The 21,496-nt window shown below is 39.4% G+C and overlaps 1 protein-coding gene across 3 annotated transcripts in view; it reads left to right on the forward strand.

Moving 5' to 3' along the window:
• Nucleotides 1-21,496, forward strand: part of ERC2 (ELKS/RAB6-interacting/CAST family member 2) — a 996,367-nt gene that overhangs the window by 594,868 nt on the left and 380,003 nt on the right. For all 3 annotated transcript variants that reach the window (XM_070360622.1, XM_070360624.1, XM_070360623.1), the window contains exon 13: nt 15,281-15,441. In XM_070360622.1, coding sequence (XP_070216723.1) covers nt 15,281-15,441 — 161 coding nt within the window. The remainder of the gene's footprint in view (nt 1-15,280; nt 15,442-21,496) is intronic.

Genomic DNA, 21,496 nt, shown 5'->3' on the forward strand with positions numbered 1-21,496 from the left:
GTAAGTTTTCATTTCTTTGAGATAAAAGACAGAAAGAGTATAGTTACTGGGTCAAGAAACTGCCAAGCTGTTTTCCAGAATGGTTGCATTGTTTTATATTCTGAGTCAGCACTGTATGAGGGATCCAGTTTTTCTGTATCCTCACCAGCATTTGGTATTGCCACTACTTATTATTATAGTCATTGAGATAGGTGTATAGTGATGTTTCATTGTGGTTTTAGTTTGTGGTTCACCAGTGGCTAAAGATATGGAACATGTTTCCGTGTGCTTATTTGCTATGTGTATGTCCTCTTCACCACAATGTCTTCTCATGCTTTATGTCTATTTTCTAATTGTTTTAGGAATTTTACTTGTTGATTTTTGAGAGTTCTTTATATATAGTCTCATATTGGTTGTTTGTCAGATATGTGGTTTGCAAATATTTTCTCCCAGTTGATAGCTTGTCTTGTTATCCACTGAACAAGTTCTTTCACAGAACAAATCTTTTTTTTTCCAGTTTTGATGAGGTCTGGTTTACTAATCTTTACCTTTATGATGTATGATTTTGGTGTCAATTCTTAGAACTCATTGCTTAGCCTTAGATTCAGAAGACTTTTTTTTTTCCAATTGTTTTTCTATAAGGTTTATAGTTGTATGTCTTATATTTAAGATCATGATTCACTTTGTTTTTGTACAAGATATAACATGTAGGTCAGTGTTCTTTTCTTTTTTTCAATCTGTGGATGTCCATTTGCTCAGCACCGTTTGTTGAAAAGGCTATCTTTAATCCATTGAATCGTTTTTGCTCTTTTGTCAACCATCACTTGAACAGTTATCTTTTAGATATAATATTGTCACATATATCTATTTCTGTGTTCTATATTCTGTTCTACTGATCTGTGTGGCTATCTCTCTGCCAACATCACATTCTCTTGGTTACTGTAACTACTGTGGGCCCTAATATTGGGTAGAGTGATTCCTCCCATTTTATTCTCTTTTGTCAGAATTGTTGTAGCTATTAATGGACTTGTCCTTTTCCATATAAATTTTATAATAACTTTGTCTATATCTATAAAAAACTTGCTGAGATTTAGATAGAAATTACATTGAAATTACATTGACATGTTTAATATCTTCAGTCTTTTCATCCATGGCTCTCGATGCATTTAAATCTTTGATTTCTTTTATCAGAATTTGAGAAGTTTCAGTGTCCAGATCACATCCATGTTTTAAGTTTATACCTAAATATTTCATTGTTTTTGGAGTGATTATAAATGGCTTTTTGGTTTTGATTTTGGATTCCACATGTTCATTGTTAGTTTATAGAAATGCAGTTGACTTCATGTGTTGATCTTATATCTTGCAACCTTGCTAAATACATTCATTAGTTCTAGGTGTTTTTTGTTGATGTCTACATAAACAGTTATGTCATCTGTAAATAGGGATGGTTTTAATACTTCCTATGGAATTTTTGTGTTTTTTATTCATTTCTTGCCTTATTGCAGCATCTGGAATTTCACATATTATGCTGAATAAGAGGGGGGAAAGCAGATATCCTTGCTTTGCTTCTGATCTTAGAAAGCATTCAAGTTTTTGCTGTAGCTATAGATTTTTCAGTTAAGTGCTTTTTATCAAGTTAATGAAATTCCACTATATTTGGTGTGCACATTTTGAGATGCAGTTTTGTATCTTTAAAAAAGGGAAACTAAACAGTGGAAAGTATTTTGTTTTCATGTCCATTTTCTTCTAGGATCAATAATGTAAAGAAAGCTATTGTTGGCAGAATTGTAAGATGATCTCAAGGTTTCCTCTCTCTGAAGAACATACCCTGTATAATCCCTAGGACTGTGGGTAGGATGCAGTGTCACTCATGTGATTATGGGACAGACTCTCATAAGCATCAGGACTGTGGCTTTAAAGTTTTGAGTGGGCCATGTGGCAAGTAATCAAGGTGTCTATAGAAGCTAGGAGTTTTAAGGGCATGGGGACCTCAGATCTATATACAGCTGCAAGGAACTGAATTCTTCTTCAGCCACATGAGCTTAAAAGATGATCCTGGGCTCCAAATGAGAATTCACCATGAAAGTATTTTGATTTCAACCTTGTGAGACTCTGGTTGGAGAACCTTGTAACACTATGATTCTTGCTTGGACTTCCAGCGTACAGAGCTGTGAGCTGCCAAGTTTGTGGTCATTTGTTATATCATCATAGAAACATAATACAAACATATCTTAAATAATTTGGAAAAGTGTTGGAATCAAAGCACATAGTGAATATTCTACTCCAATGAGTTAAGAGGGATTATTCCAAGATTTATTCACTAATTTGTGTTTATCCATAATTTGTGGCTACTGGTTTTATGTTAGATGTTATCTTCAGGCCTGGGCATACTGAGAAGAATGAGCCATGGTTTTCCCTTGCTGTTGAGGAGCTCATGGCCCAGAGTGTCCTCCTAGATCTCTCAGTATATGTAGTTCCTCCAACAATTATCCCATTACGTTTGCATTCAACAATCAGACTCGAATCCGGGTAAAGAGTAAGCCATCTGCAATTATTGGGTAAGTCCCTTACTCTTTTTGAGTTGGAGTTTTCCATCAGTTCAGTGATATGCTTCTTTGTGAGTAAGTGAGGATCAAATGGTGTTTAGGATACCTCATTATTTTAATCAGAGGTAATGATTACCTCTCTTCAGTGTAGCTTCTTTTCTTTTCTTCCTGTCTGCATTCCACCCACAATTCTCCATGGCCGTCTACTGTGTGTTTGTGAAGATACCCCAGTGGACCCATTCAAGGATGCATTTGACTCTGTATATTTATAGCCTAAGGTAGCATACAGGGAGGACACTACCTATTGCTCAAGGTAGATAGAACTGTGATGCTGGGATTCTGAGGGGACCAGGAAAGAGCTTGGGGTCAGGCCTGATTTGGCCTGATTGAAATCTTCCATTATCAACAGGTATCTCCTGCAGAGCTACTCCAGTAGGAGGACTCAGAATAAAAGATGCCTCCTTTTTTCATTTTTCCTCCTTAGAATTGACTCAACTGATCCTCACATCATAGGCAAGAAGTCTATTTGAAAATATTGCCCTGATTTGTTGAATGGGAATGGGTAGATCTTGGTAATATAGAAGTGGTCAAGGGGCATAGACAAACGCTTCTGATTTTGTAGGGCTTGCCAACTCGTTCTGAGTGCTTCAGAATCAATAATAACAATAATAAAAGTAGAAAATGCTAGACAAGCAAGCTGCCAAACTGGGCTTCAAAACCCACAGGAACTTTATGAGGGAGCAAGTTGAAATGAGCAACATTCAGGCACATTGTGGGGCAGGGTAGAGGTGCCAGGAATGGCTGATGACAGCTGTGGAGTCACTAACACTCAGGCACTCCCTGGTGAACCTGGATTATAATCAGCATAAATCTAAGTGACTGTCAAGGGCAAAGAAACCATGCTAGGAAGTGTGGCCTGTCTTAAGATCCTTTTGGCTGACAGTAGTTGCCACCATAACTGCCACCAGAGGGCCCCTCCCTGCTTTATTACTATCCTTTGGAGGTGATGCTCTCCCAGCAACTAATTTTTCCATGGGAGCAGAAGTACTTTCTACCGAGACCTTCTTTTGATGCAATTTAAATTAAAAAAAAAATTATTGAAGAAGTATAGTTGATTTACAATGTTATGCTAATTTCTAATGTATAGTAGTGATTCAGTTATACATATATGTATGTGTGTATATATATATATATCCTTTTTTATATTCTTTTCCATTATGATTTATCACAAGACACCGAATATAGTTTTCTGTGCTATACAGAAGGACCTTGTTGTTTATCCATCCTATATATAATTGTTTGCATCTGCTAATCCCAAACTCCAAGTACTTCACTTTCCTACTTCGTCTCCCCCTTAGCAACCACAAGTCTATTCTCTGTGTCTGTGACTCTCTTTCTGTTTCATAGATATGGTTGCTATTTTTAAAGCTTACACTCTTTTTACATTAATGATTCATAGTTGTATCAAAAAGTACAAAGAAGACTATTATAGATCACCTGAAATCTAACCTCAGAAACAATCATGTCATGTATATTTTGATGCCCTTCCTTCTTCTTTTTTCCTATGAATATTCATTTAGAAACCCACGTATGATTGGGATGGTATTGTGTTTATCATTTACTAACCTACTTTTCTCAGGTTTCATTAATATCTTTCTTCTCTGTTAAATGTTTCTAATCTATGACCAACATCTCAACAACTGATGCCTGCAATGTATTATCTGATTTCTTTGTAACACCTATACACACACACAGACACACAAGTTATTTAATTTCTTTGGAAGGTGAGGGTATGTCTGTGTATGTTGGTATAAGTACTTGTGTTTATATGTTTCTCTCTATATATGAACATATATATGCATAATTTTTATTCTGAGTTTTATAAACAACAGTATGATGAACACATTTATTATATCTTTAGAATAAATTCCTAGAGGGAAGTCACTGGGTCAAATGCTGATTCTTGGGTTGTGCAGAATTTAAAGGAATTTAAGAGTTTGGGGGGGAACTTCCCTGGCAATCTAGTAGTTAAGACTCTGCACTTCCAATGCAAAGAATTTAGGCTCAATCCCTAGTTTGAAAACTAAAATTCCACATGCAGTGTGGTGTGACCAAATAAACATTTTTCTCATATGCTAAAAAAAAAACTTTCCACAAAAATTGAAAAATTCTTGCATGTCACCATTTGACAATAAGTTGTAAAATTCGAATGCTCTCATTCTGTCCAATACAGTAGCCACTAGACATATGGATATTTAAATTTAATTTTTTTTATTAGTTAAGACTAAAAAACAAAAAAACCAGTTCTTCAGTTGTACCAGTCATATTTCCAGTGCTCTATAGCCACATATGGGCTTCACTGGTGGCTCAGAGAGTAAATAATCTGCCTACAATGCGGGAGACCTGGGTTCGATCCCTGGGTTGAGAAGATTCCCTGGAGAAGGGAAAGGCTACCCACTCTAGTATTCTGGCCTGGAGATTTCCGTGGACTGTATAGTCCATGGGGTCACAAAGAGTTGGACAGGACTGAGTGACTTTCACTTTCATAGCCACACATAATTAATGGCATGCGTATTGGAAAGTGCAAATTAGGGCCTTGCCTCATCACAAAGAGTTTTATGGGACCATGCTGCTCTGATATCTTCATGAGTTCCTTTATAATTGTGATTGGAGTTTAGTATATTTTGTAGGTAATTAATTTGGCTTGATATAGATTTCAGAGTAAAAAATTTCACTGTTCCATTGAAGATGGAAAATGTTGTCTTTCTGAAAACGTAAAAACATGGAAATTCAACCCTTTGTCTTGCTTCCTCATGCTCTAATAGGCTGAAAAATAAGAGCTGGTGTTAAAACTAACATCACTATTGGTGATAATGTGCTTTCTGTGTGGCAAGTGTGTAATTATTTTAAGTCAGGTATTCTTCACAAGGATTCTGGGAGGTGCAACTGTCACCCACATTTTACAGAGAAAGAAACTGATGTACATGGAGCTCAAGTACTTTTTCCAGGGTCAGTATATGCCTGGTTCCTGACTGGGACCTAAGCCCCCAGCTTCAGAGTCCACACACTTAGCTACTCTTTGTACTGCTTCTCGGGTAACACTAGTGGTAAACAACTCGCCTGGCACTGCAGGGGACATAAGTGATGTGGATTCAATCCCTAGGTTGGGAAGATCCCCTGGAAGAGGGCATGGCAACTCACTCCAGTACTTTTGCCTGGAAAATTCCATGGACAGAGGAGCCTGGAGGGCTACAGTCTATGGCGTCACAAAGATTCGGACATGACTGAAGTGACTTAGCATGCACACACTTCTCCTCGAGAACCTAAGACTCTTAGGGAAAACACTGGCTCTTTCGCAGAGCTGTGCACACATTAAGTAAAAATGTCTCCCAGTTGCTCGAAAAGTAGCTACACCAGACATACACAGAAGTAGATCCACAGCCTTTTTCTAAGGGAGATTCCCCTGAAGAAGTTCGGCCTGGGAAGAAGTTCGGCCTGGGATGATGAATGCTCAGGGGCCTTCCAGAGAAACTGTTACTCATCCATACTCTGACTCAGAATCTGTTCAGTCAGAATGGATGTATTTTACACATTTATTCTCCATCTGTCCTTTACTATGGAGTGAGATTTTGTTAATAAGCTTTGAGAAAGGAGGGGGAAAGGAGGAGTTTAAAGTGCTGTCAAAATCAAAGAGCTGAAGCCCAAACAGCCTCGCTTGATGGGGTATTTGTTTGCAGCTGAAGGATCAGAGGTGACACATTTAGGCAGAGAGAAGTTTAAACTTCAGTGAGGAGAAAACAAGTCCCAAATGCAATCTTGAGGGTAGCCAGGTCCAAGCAGAAAACAGTCTGGGGATTTTCAGTTTCAACCTTTTCCAAAAGGTGTCACTCTAAGGCAGCAGTGGGGAGGTGAGAGGGAGGCAGAGATAGAAATATAAGATAAGAGTAATTGGAAAAATAAGATTAGTAGTCCTTGTTCTAACAGATCCTTCAACCCACAGCATCAGTGCCTCAGAAGTTGTTGCTGTTGAGGAGAGAGGGTTTCAGCGTTTATCTTTACCTCCTCATCTTAGCGTGACCTTCTCTGTACCCAGGGCAGAGCTGGGCCAAGTCCCAGCTATTCCCCCAGGACCAATTCACATTCCAGATTTGCTGTAACTTGGGATATGGGCATTTCACTGGCTCTGTGTTTTGGTGCAAACTGAAATGACCATCCTCTTGCGCTTGGGATGCAGTGAGGACGGAAAACTAGGATGGATGGTGAGGGGGGACGGCAGAAGAGCCTGTGTAATTTTAACACATGGTTTTAAAAGCAGTTTAAAAATTCCAAATCATTAACACAAGATAGACACTAAATCAATGCTGACATATAATTTAAGGGAAAAATTGTTTTATCAAAATATTTGAAGATCAGTTCCTGCCAAGTGAGCCTCTTGAAAAGCACTGGATGTTGCCACGTGTCAGAAGAGAGACACAGAGCGGGCAGTTGGGCTCTTGGCAGATAACTGAGAGAGAATCTGGTTTTCAAATATTTAGTTAAACAACACAAATGTATGTGTAAGTTTAAGTCGACACATGTTAATGATTTAAGGTCTTAAACAGGTTTCTTATTTTATTGTTTTAAAGCTCCAATATTCACTTTAAAATTCCGACCATTTCTCCAGAACTGGGTGTTTAAGCATTAGACTCTAGAAATTCATTTGATAGCTTCACTATTCTTAAAGTGTACAGAGTTATGAATTATTCAAATACAGCTGAATAGTCCTGGTAACTTAACCATTTTATAAGAGACTTTTTGTAATCTGTCACGTAGAATAACTAATAAAATCAGAACTGACACACAAACAGTTAGGGATTTTTGTTTTGTTTTGTTTAATTGGTGAGACCAAGAAGTCATCTAATTTGAAGAAACCTTTAATTATTCTAGATATGTAACACCAAAGCAATGTATATTTTAAAATGTAATCTTAGCTTTCTAGATAGAGCATCAGAATGCCAATCTTGCCCTATGTGGGGACCTTTTAGGAAATTTTTAAAACTGGAACATGTTAAATGTTTATAGAAGATTTCTGATGTTGCTGTGATTTCTCTTTTTTCATCACAGATGGCCTTTTAGGAACAAAACAGCCTCTCTAAACTCCACGCCCCCACCCAGGAAATATTATTGTCTGGTGAATTACCAATAGATGAGCTTTCAAAATAAGCAAATGCTGTGTTGAATTGAGACACACTGGTTGCTCTCCTGCTGGATTTTTCAAAAGCATTTATTAGCTCATAATCATTGTGATTCTTCCAGTAGCAGTTCCCCAATGAACAGGACCATGGGGCCCTGCAGCCTGGGCTTCCCAGCTTGTATTTCCTCCCTCCTCTTTAGCAGACCACTCCCATTTACCTACCTGGTTTTGGAGACCAGTCATGGGGCCTAGGACAAGATTGGCTTTTAACTGTTGCTCATCACTCAGTTCTTTTCTATATTAGTTTTTTTTTTTCATCACTATTGTAATTAAATTTGTTTCATTCAGGGTTGCCCGCCAAACCAGACAGCTTCTGAGGGTGAGCATGTTATGTCTAGCTGAGTGCCTTGCATGCAGGAGATACCCAGGGAGACGAGGTGGTGCAATGGTAGAAGGGCTGCATGTCTCCCAGGTCCCAGCAGAGTGAGTGGAATGCAGAGCGGGATTAAAAGCTGCTTGCTTCTACCCCAGCTCAAGGCCTGGGGTAGCTTTTTTATCAGGCCATCTCGAAACTCTTGGGTTCCTGGGTGCTCTTGATGGCTTCCAGGTGGCCGTGAGCATAGAGTTCCTTCCATTCAGGGGCTGAGTATCCAAGCCCTCTTGTCTCCATAGCAAAGAGAAGGTGCTTGAGGCAAACAGAGAGCAAGAACTTGAAGGGCGTTTGGTGAGGATGGCAAGGGGACCGTTGATTTATGGGGTAGGAAAGTATCAAGTTCGGACTTACACTTCATCCATCATTGCACTAAGAGGGTCAGAGGAGGGTGTTTCAGAATCACATCTTTGCACTCCCTTTCCTCTCATTCCTCAGGTATTTATTGAGTGTGGACACTGGTTCCATGTCAGGAGCTGAAGGGCCTTCCAGAGAGAATGGAGACGTGGTCCTTGCCCTCTGAGGATTACAATCCAGTTGTAGCAACAAAGCACACACATGAAAGGGTTGTGCAGAAACGTGAAATGGTGTTTGATGAGGTGGTAGAAAGTCAGGTGCTGAAGGTAACAACCAAAGGCACTTGGGTGAAAGTAATGCTACCAACAGCCCAGCCTTGGGACAGTAGTAACTGTCACGGCCTGGACACTTGCAGAATGTCTAACAGAGAGGGCTGGATGCTTGAGGTGTATTGTCTCCCTTTGTGCTTGTGCCAACCCTGTGTGGTGACTTCTGTTTCCTCCCCCTATTTTATAGAGGAGGACCTGCGGGCTGAAAGCTCAGTAATGTTCAGGCTTCCCAGTATAGGTTGCAGTTTGCTATCACGTCAGAATCACCTGCTTTTTTAATAAAGTACTAATGCCAGACTCCTACCCTCAGATGTTTTCATTTAATTGGTAGGAGTGTGACTATGGCATCAGGATTTTAATAGTATTTCTAAAGGGTTCAAATGTGCAGCAGAGTTCAGGAAGCATTGGGTTTAGATTGTCCTAAGGTCACAGAGGTTGTATTGATGGAACCCAAACTTGATCAGGTCTGCCTGTTTTCAGAGCTCCAGATTTATATCACTGAACCTATGAAGGAGGCCAGAGCTCTGTGGCAGAGCCTTAAAGGGGAGGGAATTTCAGTAATTGAAGCGGTCACTATAGGGTAGTCTGGGCCTGCCAGGTGGCACCAGTGGTAAAGAACCTGCCTGCCAGTGCAGGAGACTTAAGAGATATGGGCTTGATCCCTGGATCAGGAAGATCCCCTGGAGGAGGGCACGGCAACCCACTCCAGTATTCTTGCCTGGAGAATCCCCTGGACAGGGGAGCCTGGCAGGCTGTGGTCCATAGGGTCGCAAAGAATTGGCCACAATGGAAGCAACTTAGCACAGCACAGCACTATAAGGTAGTCCAGGGGTGTGTGTGCATGTGTGTGTGTGTGTGCTAATGTTGTTGCTGAAGATAGGTGACAGCAAGCACAGAATCTTGAATTCAGTAATAAGCAAACATAAAATGGGTTGAATACTTAAATTGGCCCTGTATTGGCCATGCTTCTATGGCACCAAGTACTTGGGCATTGTTCTTAGTGCATCATACACATTAACCCATTGAATCTTCACCAAACTCCTTTTAGCTGAGTTCCCACATCACAGGGAAGCTGGGTTCAGAAAGGTTTTATAACTGACTCAGAAGGACACAGATAGTAAGTGGTAGGCTAGCTCCTCAGTTCTGTTTGTAACCACTGTGCTGTGCTGTCTCTTCTGTTAAGCATGTCCTGTGTATTTTCATATTTGCTAGTCCCCACGCTAAGAGCTTTACTTTCATTGCTTCACTTAATACCTGAAGTAATTCTAGTGAGACATACTATTGTTACAGATGAAGAAACTCAGACACTTTCCCAAGGCTCTATAATAAATGGTAAGGCAAGTGTTATTAGTGCAGTCTGGTTTCTTAATCCATAATTTTAACCATTCTCCATATATAAAATATTTTAATTATGTATAAATACATAGCTATATATTTACATATATTAAATATCTATTTCTATGTATTTTATATAAAAATATTCAAAATATTTTAAAATAGTTAAAACTGAAAAAATTCAAATTAAATTTTAAGCAAAATGCTGTATAGAAGACAAAGTAGAACAACTCCCTTTGAGTGTGAGACGGTGGATGGAGCTCTCTGCTGATTCACACCCCTCCTCCCACTCCACTGATCTGTTTATTAGCCCCCAGATGCCTCTTTGGAACTCATGGTGGTCTAGGGAACAGAGTTTGAAGACCACAACTGTGGGTAATCAGGAACCCCTTGAGATGTTGGAACCAGACCAGTGATACTTTTGATGAAATATTGATGGTTTAGGCATATTTTCCTGGAAGTAGGGAGGCAAGTTGTAAGAATAAATCCCACGAGACATCTTGGCTCACCCAGTTCAAAGTCACATCCAAAGACACAAAGTCAAAACAGCTGAAAAAAATCAAAAGGAAAGTCTAACCTTCAATCTGTGTCTTTGGAAAACATTGAAGGGACCCCTGGAATAACACCTAGCAACTTTTTCCCCTTCCTCTTTTCTCTTCCTTCTCAGTCATCTTATTCTGCCCTTAAAACAAAACCAAACCTCTGTGTGCCCAGTCTCCAGGCTCATCACTCCTCTTTCCTCTGTCACGCCTATCTCCTACTGTTCATCACACAGACGGTCACAGCCTGCCCTTGAAAGTCCTGTGCCTTTGCACTCAGTTTTGTTGGTTCACTCTACTACCTGTTTCCTAAATTCCAGGCACAGTCCTGGCTGAGAGAGAACTCTGACAGCGAAGAAGCTGATCAGGCAAAGCCAAGTTCTTATTTAGGGTTGGGGTAGGAACAAAGGCTGGGAACACACATGTGCACACACACACACACACACACACACACACTTATTTTCAATCTTGTCAGAAATGTGGGAGGGGAAGGGATTCAAGCTGGAAGCATAAAAAGTAGTGATAGAAAAAGATGATGCTTCAGGAAGTGTTTCCAAAATAGACTTGATGATGAAGAAAAAACAAAGGGGAAAGAGAGGGAAGACACAAATGTGGTTCTTAAACATGAGTCACTGAGAAAAGCTCAGGACACTGGACTAAAGTGTCACCAATGTGTTAGGGAATGGCAGGTATGGAGAGCTGGGGTAGGTGGTAGGGATCTCGTTTAGATAGGTGTGCATGGATCATCCTGAATTCAAAGTGATACTGTGGCATCTAAATGGAAGTAATTACCAAGTGGTTCAGTGTATGTGAAAGATGTTAAGTGAATAAAAGGAGATAAAGTTTGGAAAAGTATTAGAATAGTGGTGAGAGCTATGGAGACAAACCTCAGTCCTCCTCTGAGAAGCCACGTGGATGAGGAAAATGTCTCTGGGATAGAGTCATGAGGGGAAAGGTCCAGTTATGGATGCAGGAAGGTGAAGAGTATGCAAAACAAACAGGGGAAATAAGTTCTCAATCTAAGGAGAGCTTCTGAGAACCCAAGGGAAAGGTTGGCTTATAGGTGAATGGGGAATGGATACAGTCCCACTCACCCATTACACTGTGTTTCACAGAGGCTATCTAATAAGAAGGGGGGCTTTTTAATTTTATATATATATCAGATCAGTCACTCAGTCGTGTCTGACTCTTTGCGACCCCATGAATCGCAGCACGCCAGGCCTCCCTGTCTATCACCAACTCCAGGAGTTCACTCAGACTCACATCCATCGAGTCAGTGATGCCATCCAGCCATCTCATCCTCTGTCGTCCCCTTCTCCTCTTGCCCCCAATCCCTCCCAGCATCAGAGTCTTTTCCAATGAGTCAACTCTTCTCATGAGCTGGCCAAAGTACTGGAGTTTCAGCTTTAGCATCATTCCTTCCAAAGAAATCCCAGGGCTGATCTCCTTCAGAATGGACTGGTTGGATCTCCTTGCAATCCAAGGGACTCTCAAGAGTCTTCTCCTACACCACAGTTCAAAAGCATCAATTCTTCAGCGCTCAGCCTTCTTCACCGTCCAACTCTCACATCCATACATGACCACAGGAAAAACCATAGCCTTGACTAGATGGACCTTTGTTGGCAAAGTAATGTCTCTGCTTTTGAATATGCTATCTAGGTTGGTCATAACTTTCCTTCCAAGGAGTAAGCGTCTTTGAATTTCATGGCTGCAATCACCATCTGCAGTGATTTTGGAGCCCCCAAAAATAAAGTCTGACACTATTTCCACTGTTTCCCCATCTATTTGCCATGAAGTGATGGGACCAGATGCCATGATCTTCGTTTTCTGAATGTTGAGCTTTAAGCCAAGTTTTTCACTCTCCACTTTCACTTTCATCAAGAGGCTTTTGAGTTCCTCTTCACTTTCTGCCATAAGGGTGGTGTCATCTGCATATCTGAGGTTATTTAAAACAGTTTACAAAATTATACATACATCTCAACTATATGTAATATGTAAAAGAGTAAGAGAGAGATGGAGAAATTAAAATGTTCAGAGTGTTTATCTCCATGTGGTGGTATTTTGGGTAATCTTAGCTAAAGAGAATATCATTATTCTTATATAAAAATTTTTTTTAAATTTTCCTGTCTTTTGGATTCCATATGAGTATACCTTATTTTAAGAGAAAGTGTTATTTTATTGATATTAATTAGAAGAATAAATGATATACAGGCTATGTCATCCGATGTAATGCCCTCAAACATCTAATAGGAATAAACAACATAATTTCCTGTTTCCGGGTAAAGAACCCAAAGCCAAAAGAGATAAAGAAACTTGTGTCAGTCATATAGTAAGTTATGGAGACATGTTTCAAATCTGATCATTTTTAAGGCACAAGTTTCATAGACATAGCCAGCTAAAATATTACTTCCAGTGAGAAGAAGTTGGGGAACCATTCAGCTGTGCAAACTACACATTAAGAAAAGACATATGGCAAGAAGGAGGGTATCGGTGGCCTGCAAGTGTTGGGAGAACAAGAATAAAAAGTACAACCTCTTAATGAGAGGGACCTGGTGGTAGGGAGATGGAAGCAGGTATTATAGGCACTTGATAAGGAGTGTAACAGTTCATCAGTCAAGACAGTCCAAGTCACACTGGAGGTGACAGCCTCTCATCTCATGTTGTAACACAGTGAAGGTGCTGCCTTGCTTATGTGGTATGGTTTGGCCTTTAGCTTCATTGTGATCACTCAGGGACTCAGGCTGAAGGAGACATCATCTGAAACATGGTTCTGAAGTCATTATGGCCAGGAAAAGGGAAGGTTGTGGTTGATTGCTAGTTCTTAAATGCTTCTGCTTGGAAATGACAATGATCTAAGGTGTAATTGTTAAAGCTGGTTTAATATAAAACTAGTTAGTATCTGCCGTACGCAGTCACATGGAAGGTGAACTAAGAGCTTGGAAACCCACAAAGTAGCATTCTGTGTCTGTGGATTGCGAGCGGGCCAGCTCAACTAAGAAGAGATTAAGCAGGTGAGAATCCTGGACACCCTCCCTCTTCTCTGACATTGATAATACATTTGGAATTTTTTTTTAAAAAGTTACGAAAGGAAAGGGAGTCGTGAGGACACAGACCATCCCAAGTAGAGGATCAGGCAGACTGTATCTGAGCTGATGCTTGGAATGACCATAATATTGATCTTTTAAAAAGCAGCACTGCTATTGAATCTATAAAAAATAGGGTAAAACAGACAAAAACACTTCTGCTTCAGCCTCATCAAGTATTGTTTTGTAGAAAGGCTTCTAGTTATATTTATGATATTCGATGAACTTATATGAGAAACTAACAAGTTTGCTTTTTAATATTTAAATTTCGTTTGTTAAAGAATAATGCTGTTTATCCCTGTGTAGTTCTGTGACTTTCATAGGTTATGCTCTATATTCCTTGCTTTTAAAACTGTTTTTGGTTTGGGCTTTTATTTACATTACCTGGTCATCAAGTTTCCTCTTTTTATCAGGGCAAAATGGAGGGTTTTCTGAATTTTAAAAGCCTGTAATTTACCTTGGATGTGAACTATCGTGCTTATTCTGAATAAATTCCATGTAAAACTGCAGAAATGGTGTAGAAAGTCTTTATGAATTGGAACTTAACATGTCATTGACACGTTTTGAAGGGCGTTCTGTTGACTTTAGTGATAGATGATCCCATTCTGCCAAGTTCAGCTGGAAGGGGTGACTTAGAAATCCAAACATCAACTCTGGAGTCTAGAAACTTCCTGAAACCATGGTTTTAAGTTCTCAGGGTGGATGCAGCCTGTATCTGTGCAAGGGATGGCATTCCACGGAAGGCTCTGGAAAAGAACCATTAAACACCAGCCTTCTTTGTTGTGTGTTGGCTTTTAAAAGTCTCCAATGGTTCGGGAAGGATAAGGCCTTGCCTTGGGGCTCCCTGGTCCAATTTTTTGGGACCTGGCTGAAAACCCTGGATATTTGATAGTCTGGCTTATTTCTATGGTGTATTAGCACCCTATAAAAGTTACATGTCATTTATTTCAAGTTTAGAACCCTCTCAAACTTCAGGGGCAAACCAAACTTGAACCTTTTGTGGCTGGGATTCTGTTTACCTTTGGCCAAACCTTGCTTCCTGAATATGAAACAGGGAGGTGAGGTGAGAGGGGGGCCCCTGAGGCCCCTTGGCCATCAAATTGCTTTTGCCAAACAAGGCTTTGATAGGCTAAAACATGAATGAATTTGAAACACATAGAGTAGCTTCCTGTCAGAATGCTCTGGGGCCTACACACAAAAGTATATTGTGCCGGGCAAAGTGCATTTGAGTGTTGCCTTCAGCCAACTGTGAGGCAGTATCTGAGATTTTTGCCAAACACAGGTTGAAATTGGGTCAAGCCACTCACCTTCCAGTTCTAATAAATACATTAAGTAGTTTCTATAAAAGTTATTGGATAATTCAATTGAATGAGGACCTTGGAGAAATTTGGACATTTCTTGGGTTTGAAATGTTTATTTTTAAGTAGTGACAAAGAAAGAATGGACGCCGGGATACAATGCCCAGCTCAGGAATGGCTTTAATTCCTTTGTGTCTGTTGTCAGAACGCAAGGTACACCTTGTGCTTGAATGGAGGAGAAATAACACACTGCGTCCCATGCGCTTTTCAGATAGAAGAACTGATGAATGCGCTGGAGAAGACCAGACAGGAACTGGATGCCACCAAGGCTCGCCTTGCCTCCACGCAGCAGTCCCTGGCTGAGAAAGAAGCACACTTGGCCAACCTCCGGACAGAAAGGAGGAAGCAGCTGGAGGAGATCCTAGAGATGAAGTGAGTGCCCATTTTTGCTTTCTCAGTCTTTCTTTTCTAACTTCTCTGTAGGGATGAGAAAGGGAATGCTAAAGAAGAGGAGGAAAGAGCTTGGAGAGAGAATCATGTAGCTAACACTTGACTAGTTGTTTCTGTGACTGTGCTTCTTATTTTCTCGAATTACAGCTTCCATGTCCCAATGTGCACATTTTTCACATCTGTTATTCAAAAAAGAAAAAAAAAATCCAACATAAGGTTTTGTGACTCTGTGTTTTGTGGACGGCACTAATATTCTTAGATCTGTCTAAAAGGTTTGAGCTGGCCAAGAGACAGAGGCCTTGTTAAGCACAATGGTAATTGAAGTCCTGCTCAGGGTTAAATGGAAACTTTTCTGAGGAGGTATTTCCTAATTGTGACTATAACTTTGCTAATTATATTCTTTTCACTTGTGTACAATGCCTGGCTTGTGTTGGTTTTCATAGTCTCAAGGTTGGCACCTCTTTGTTTAGAAAGCAGGACTCTGATTTGCTGGGCTGATAAAAACAGGCTTGGAAATGCCCCTGCCCCCCTGTCTCATTGGGTAGGTAAGGACTGGATGGGGGTGGGGGTTGGGTAGGGGAGGAGACTGGAACAAATGTCTTTCTTTGATTTAATCAATAAGGTGTGACTGCTTGTCGGGCAGTGGTTGTTCCTGTGGGCCTGTGACACACCCACCTCCACCTAGCTTTTATATCGTTCTCACAGTGAAATAATATCACCATGAAAGAACATAGTAAAGATAATTACTCAAAGATTTTAGAGATAATCAATTGCTATGAATCTATTTCTGAAAAATTAGGCAAGAAGCAGCATCTCTCTAAGTCTTTAAATGAAATAATCACTAAAGTATGATTTAAATCCAGCCTCCTTCCAAAATAAGGGGAAATGTACAGAATTATAGCATCTTAAGCCTGTAATATAGACTTTGAAATTGGTGGCTAGGTATGGAAGAATAACCTTACCCTGACCCTGCAAGTCTTACACATGGTTAGTATTAAACCCAGAAAGCTTAGATCATGGAAAATATGGAATGAAATATTTTGAAGGATTTAATAATGAGGACAAAACATTTATTCCTTGTCAACTACCTCAGTTTCTCCTAGACCAAAGAATAAGTAGTTTTTTTTCCACATATAAACTCCCATTTTTCCTAATAAAAGATGATATAATAAAAACAGATATTATTATCCTCAGTTTCGAGGTGAGGGAACTGAGACTCAGCGAGATTTCAAGTAATTTGCTTAAGGACATCTGGCCAGGATTAAACCCAAAAATCTGTTCAGACTCTGTTTCTACTACCTCATTTTCTCATGCAGTTATGTCAACTCCACCAATTCCAGAACTTTTGTCTGTTTGAATCACTGCAGAAATCATACTGCCTAGAACAGTGCCTGCATATGGTTGGTGCTCGGTAATTGCTCATTGCTGGAATGAATAGATTGAATGCTGGAGACTGGATTTTATGTACTTAGGAAGAAACGTATTTCAAGCATTTGTGACATTATTGATGTGATCAGTAATTTATTAATAATGTCAGTACATTGATTGCATCAGCCTTTATTCGTTCTCTTTCACTTACCCAGCTTCTGCCTCCTTGTGTGTTGCTATGTGTCAGATTCAGGCTAATTTCTCTCATTGTTCTGCAGCTGTTCCCCAGTTAACTCTACACCTCCTGGAGTGATTTATTATGCCATTATAAGGAAACTTTCATTATTTCCTGTTTATAAAAAGAGCATATACTTCCAGTGTTTTCAGAGAACAAGTAATGGTGAAGCATGCTGGTTTGGGAGTTGTCAGAGCTGGGTTGAAATCCTGTTGCGTCCACTTGGTGGTTGTGTGACTTGGGGGAAAATGACCTTAACATTGCTGACCCTATGGTTTCCTCCTGTAATGACTTTCGTGGGGTGGTTGTGAAGAGAAGCACTCAGAGGAGGGCTTGGCACATGGAAAATGAAATATGTGTGTAAATGGCACTATCAGCCAATGAAAATATGTCATTTGTTTAGTATACTTTGTGAAGAGTATCATTTGTCTAAAATTTGGGTTTATTTTTCTAAAACATATAAACCTTTTCCATGTGTATGTTTTCCCACTTAATTTCATGATTTCAGATAGCACCTAACCAAGACCTCTTTGGGTGAATTGCCACATTATTACCGAAGTGCTTAATCTGCTGCCACTGCAAAATAAATAGAAAATTCCTCTTTTAATTCCTTTGGTAAAAGTAACAAAGCTCTGCTTCATTAAGCCCAATATGAACCTCATTCATTCATTAACTGGCCCAGAAGCCCCAATAACAGGGTTCTTCCCAGGACCATGGGGACACAGGTGCAGGGCAGTTAAATTGACTGAGAACCCCAGTTAGATTTACCAGCCTCTTCAGATGTTCTAGTCAACCAAACGGTTTGGTGACTCTTGATTGAGCTGAGTTGACGTGTTGGTTATTGGACAGTAACTGAGTCAGTGTCAGTCAGTGTGAACAGTCAGCTGGGTGTGTCACTGCGTTTACTGCCACTCTGTGCCACTGTTGTTCATGCAACTGACAGGCAAGTCCCCCCAGGACTGGGAAGCCCTGGTACATGGGAAAAGCTGAATGGTGTTAGGAAGGGGGTAGGGCCATGAATCAAGAGAAACAAGATGTGGTCTCATAACTCATCCATAACCTTAAAGGAGGTCACTCTTTGGTTGCCTTTCTTTGGTGACATGGCGGTTGACATTACCTGCCTTACCTACTCCATAGAATTGTTACAGTAACAGGGTTTTTAAAAAAATACTGAACTGAAATTAATATAAACTAGCATATGTAAAAGCACTTTGAAACGTAAAAGGGGATTTTGAAATGAGAGATGGTGTCCGTTAAATTTGTTGCAAAATTAAATGACACAGATTTATAGTATTGGAAAACAGCTGAGTGCAGCCTTCCAGCCTATATAAGCCAGACTGCTGTCCACATAATAAGGAATTCACCAGGCCGGGTAAAGACCACTTGCCTTGGAAGCCATGGGCTCATAAGGTGGCGGTTCATGTTTCACGGCTCTTGAAGGTAGCTCCTTCATCCTTATATCGAACTGAAATAGCTTTCCATGTAATTAACGTTACCACTTGTCTTAGTTTTTGTTTCAGAGCTACATAGATTTCAGCTGAGCCCTGTCCACAGGACAGGCAGCCTTTTATTTTTCATAAGTTTACTTTTATTTTATATCTGTTCAGGTAGTACTGTGCATTCTAAAAGGAGAAAAAAAGAAAGAGCAAAATTAAAAAGAAATAAAATTGCGTGTGATCCTACCATGCAGAGATAGATACTAATAGCATTTTGATGTCTACCTTTACAAATGCTCTTTATTTTTTTAACAAAATTAGATTGTACTTTCGTATTTTGTAAATCCTTCTTTTGCTTGCTGAATGGTAAACACTGCTCTGTGCAGCAAACATTGAATTGTATTATTTTTAATTATCTGACATACTATCATACAGATGTCTCCCTTTATCAGAGGCTTATCTTGGTGCCAATATTTTGCTAATATAAAGAATGTCTTGATAAGCATCCTGCTGTGTCAATTTGTTAGCTTATTTTCAATAATTGCAGATTAATATGTAGTTATAAGAAGTAGTACAGAGGATTCTCTTGTACGCTTCACTTGTTTCCCTCAGTGGTAACATCTGGCATAATTACAGCATAGTATTATGCCAGAAAATTGATATTGATACAGCTTACCAACTTTATTTAGATTTCTCCAGTTTTACATGTACTCATGTGTGTATATGTATTTAGTTACATACAATTTTATCACGCGTATACATTTGTATAACCACCACCATGGTCAAGATGTAGCAGTGTCCATCATTACAAGGCTCCCTCACACTGCGTTTTGATAGCTACACTCCTAACCCAACTGTTTAATTTAACCAGAGTTTTCTTTTGTGTTTTATCATTTTGGGACCTGTGCAACACTGGCCTTCATTTTCCTCTGCTATTTTTCTTGGCCAGGGAGGGAATTGTCCTCTTAGTTTAAATTTAGGCTAAATTTAAAGTGAGAAAAATATTGCTTGATTTAAAGACTTACCTTTAAATGAGTTGGTTAATTTGTTTACAGTGAAATTCCCTTTTAATATTGGATATCTAATGGCAGGCATTCAAAAAGAAAATCACTTATGGTCCTACCATACAGAGATAGACAGTGATGGCATTTTGGTGTATACACATTTACAAATGCTCATTTTTTAAAAGAAAATTAAATTGAACTTCCATATTTTATAAATTCTGCATTTGAGGAATGAATGTCCACTGCTATAAGTGGACAAGCGAAAATGTGTGCCCTTATCAAGTTTTCATTTTAGTAAAATGAGTGATCGAAATGAATGGACAAATAAATAAGCAAACAAACGAATAGTTAGATGAATAAAGTAGCTTCTTGTGGAACCAAAGAAGTTTAGAATCCCACTTAGAAAGCTCTTTCCATTGGTAAGGACCCTCCTGATTATTTGGGAGTAAAGAGGGAAATGCCATGTCACTCCCTATAGTCTGAGAAACCTTCTAGGATCTGAGCCTAGTGGACAGTCTTTGACTCTCTCTTGTGTAGGATTCTTCCCCCGAATAAATATTTTTTCCAGTTTAATCTTCATTGGTTAGTATTCTAACTGCCAGTCATTATTCCCGCACTAGAAGGAACTAATGGTTCCCAACCATACATTTTCACAGGAGAACATAATATTCTCTTTCCCTTGTGTATAAGATTATTCTTTTACTTAAAAAATATCTAAAACCTCTTACTAAAACATTTCATAATGGTTTGTCTTTGTTACATTTGCTTCTATTTAAAAGGGATTTTATTAAAATAATATTAAGAACATCATTCTATATGTTTGGTTTTATTAATACCAGTTAATGAGCTTACATTCCAGTAACCAAAGCTCGATTATTTAATTTGTGGCAGGTGAATTTGATATCTGTAGCTAAAAGGAATTGAAGGCCATGAGATACTGTGCTTAAAATCTATCTGTGTGCATTTGCTCAGACAATTTAAACTAGCCTAGTAATTTAATAGGCAGACAGGCAGGCTAACTGATCTGTTCCATTTAGTATTAAATACTGAATGAATAAGGGGGGTTTGAGAGCTGGTTAAAAGTTACATAATGTGAAGTGTGTAGTTTAGACTTTCTGTGGTGATTTCTCATACTTAATGTAAAGATTTTAAAGGAACATCTATACTTTAACTCGTCTGATGACATTGTGAGAGCCACCTTAATTTACTGGGTATTATTACATTCTCGAATCTTCTCCAGATAGCCTCAGAAGCCTTTGTATACACTGGGCTATTTTAGGAAGTTTACAGTGAGGTAAGACAGAGGCTTATTCTAAGGCATTATCCTGTTGGCCTCTTTGATCTAGGATCCCTTTTGAGAGAGCCACTCATTAGGTAAGTACCCTTCAAAGGAGAGGCAGGGTGCAGAAAATGATAAAATCAATTTATTCTTTCCTTCATGCCAACATGAGAAAAGACAAATCACATTTCTTTAGGAAGGAATCCTAAGTGCCTGGCAATTTGGACAGGATTAATGGAGCCTGGGAGAGGAGTTTTGAAGGCAACTGTTACTTAAAATTGATAAACTCAGTTGCAAGAGAAGTTATGGGGATTGAATGAAATAATGCATTTATAAGAAACTGATTTATAAGCCACAAAAGGCCATATATGTATCATGGTTCGTGACATATTCATATGTTAGGTAAACCCACTGTAATTAGCATACCCTGAGCTCATCTTCAAATTCGAGTTGGCCTCACACTTTGAACAGTTTTTTTGTGTGTGGGGTGAGAGGGGGCTACAGTGTAATTTTCTCTGTAAGCCATGGTTACTTAGAAAAACTTTGCCATGTTCACTTTAAAATATATATTAAATACTATCGTAATATGTCCTGGAGTTCCCTGATGGCTCAGATGGTAAAGAATCTGCCTGCAATGCAGGAGACCCAGGTTTGATTCCTGGGTCAGGAAGATCCCCTGGAGAAGGGAATGGCAACCCACTCTGCGATTCTTGCC

The sequence above is a fragment of the Bos mutus genome, chromosome 22 (genome assembly GCF_027580195.1).
Source record: "Bos mutus isolate GX-2022 chromosome 22, NWIPB_WYAK_1.1, whole genome shotgun sequence".
Classification (NCBI taxonomy): domain Eukaryota; kingdom Metazoa; phylum Chordata; class Mammalia; order Artiodactyla; family Bovidae; genus Bos; species Bos mutus.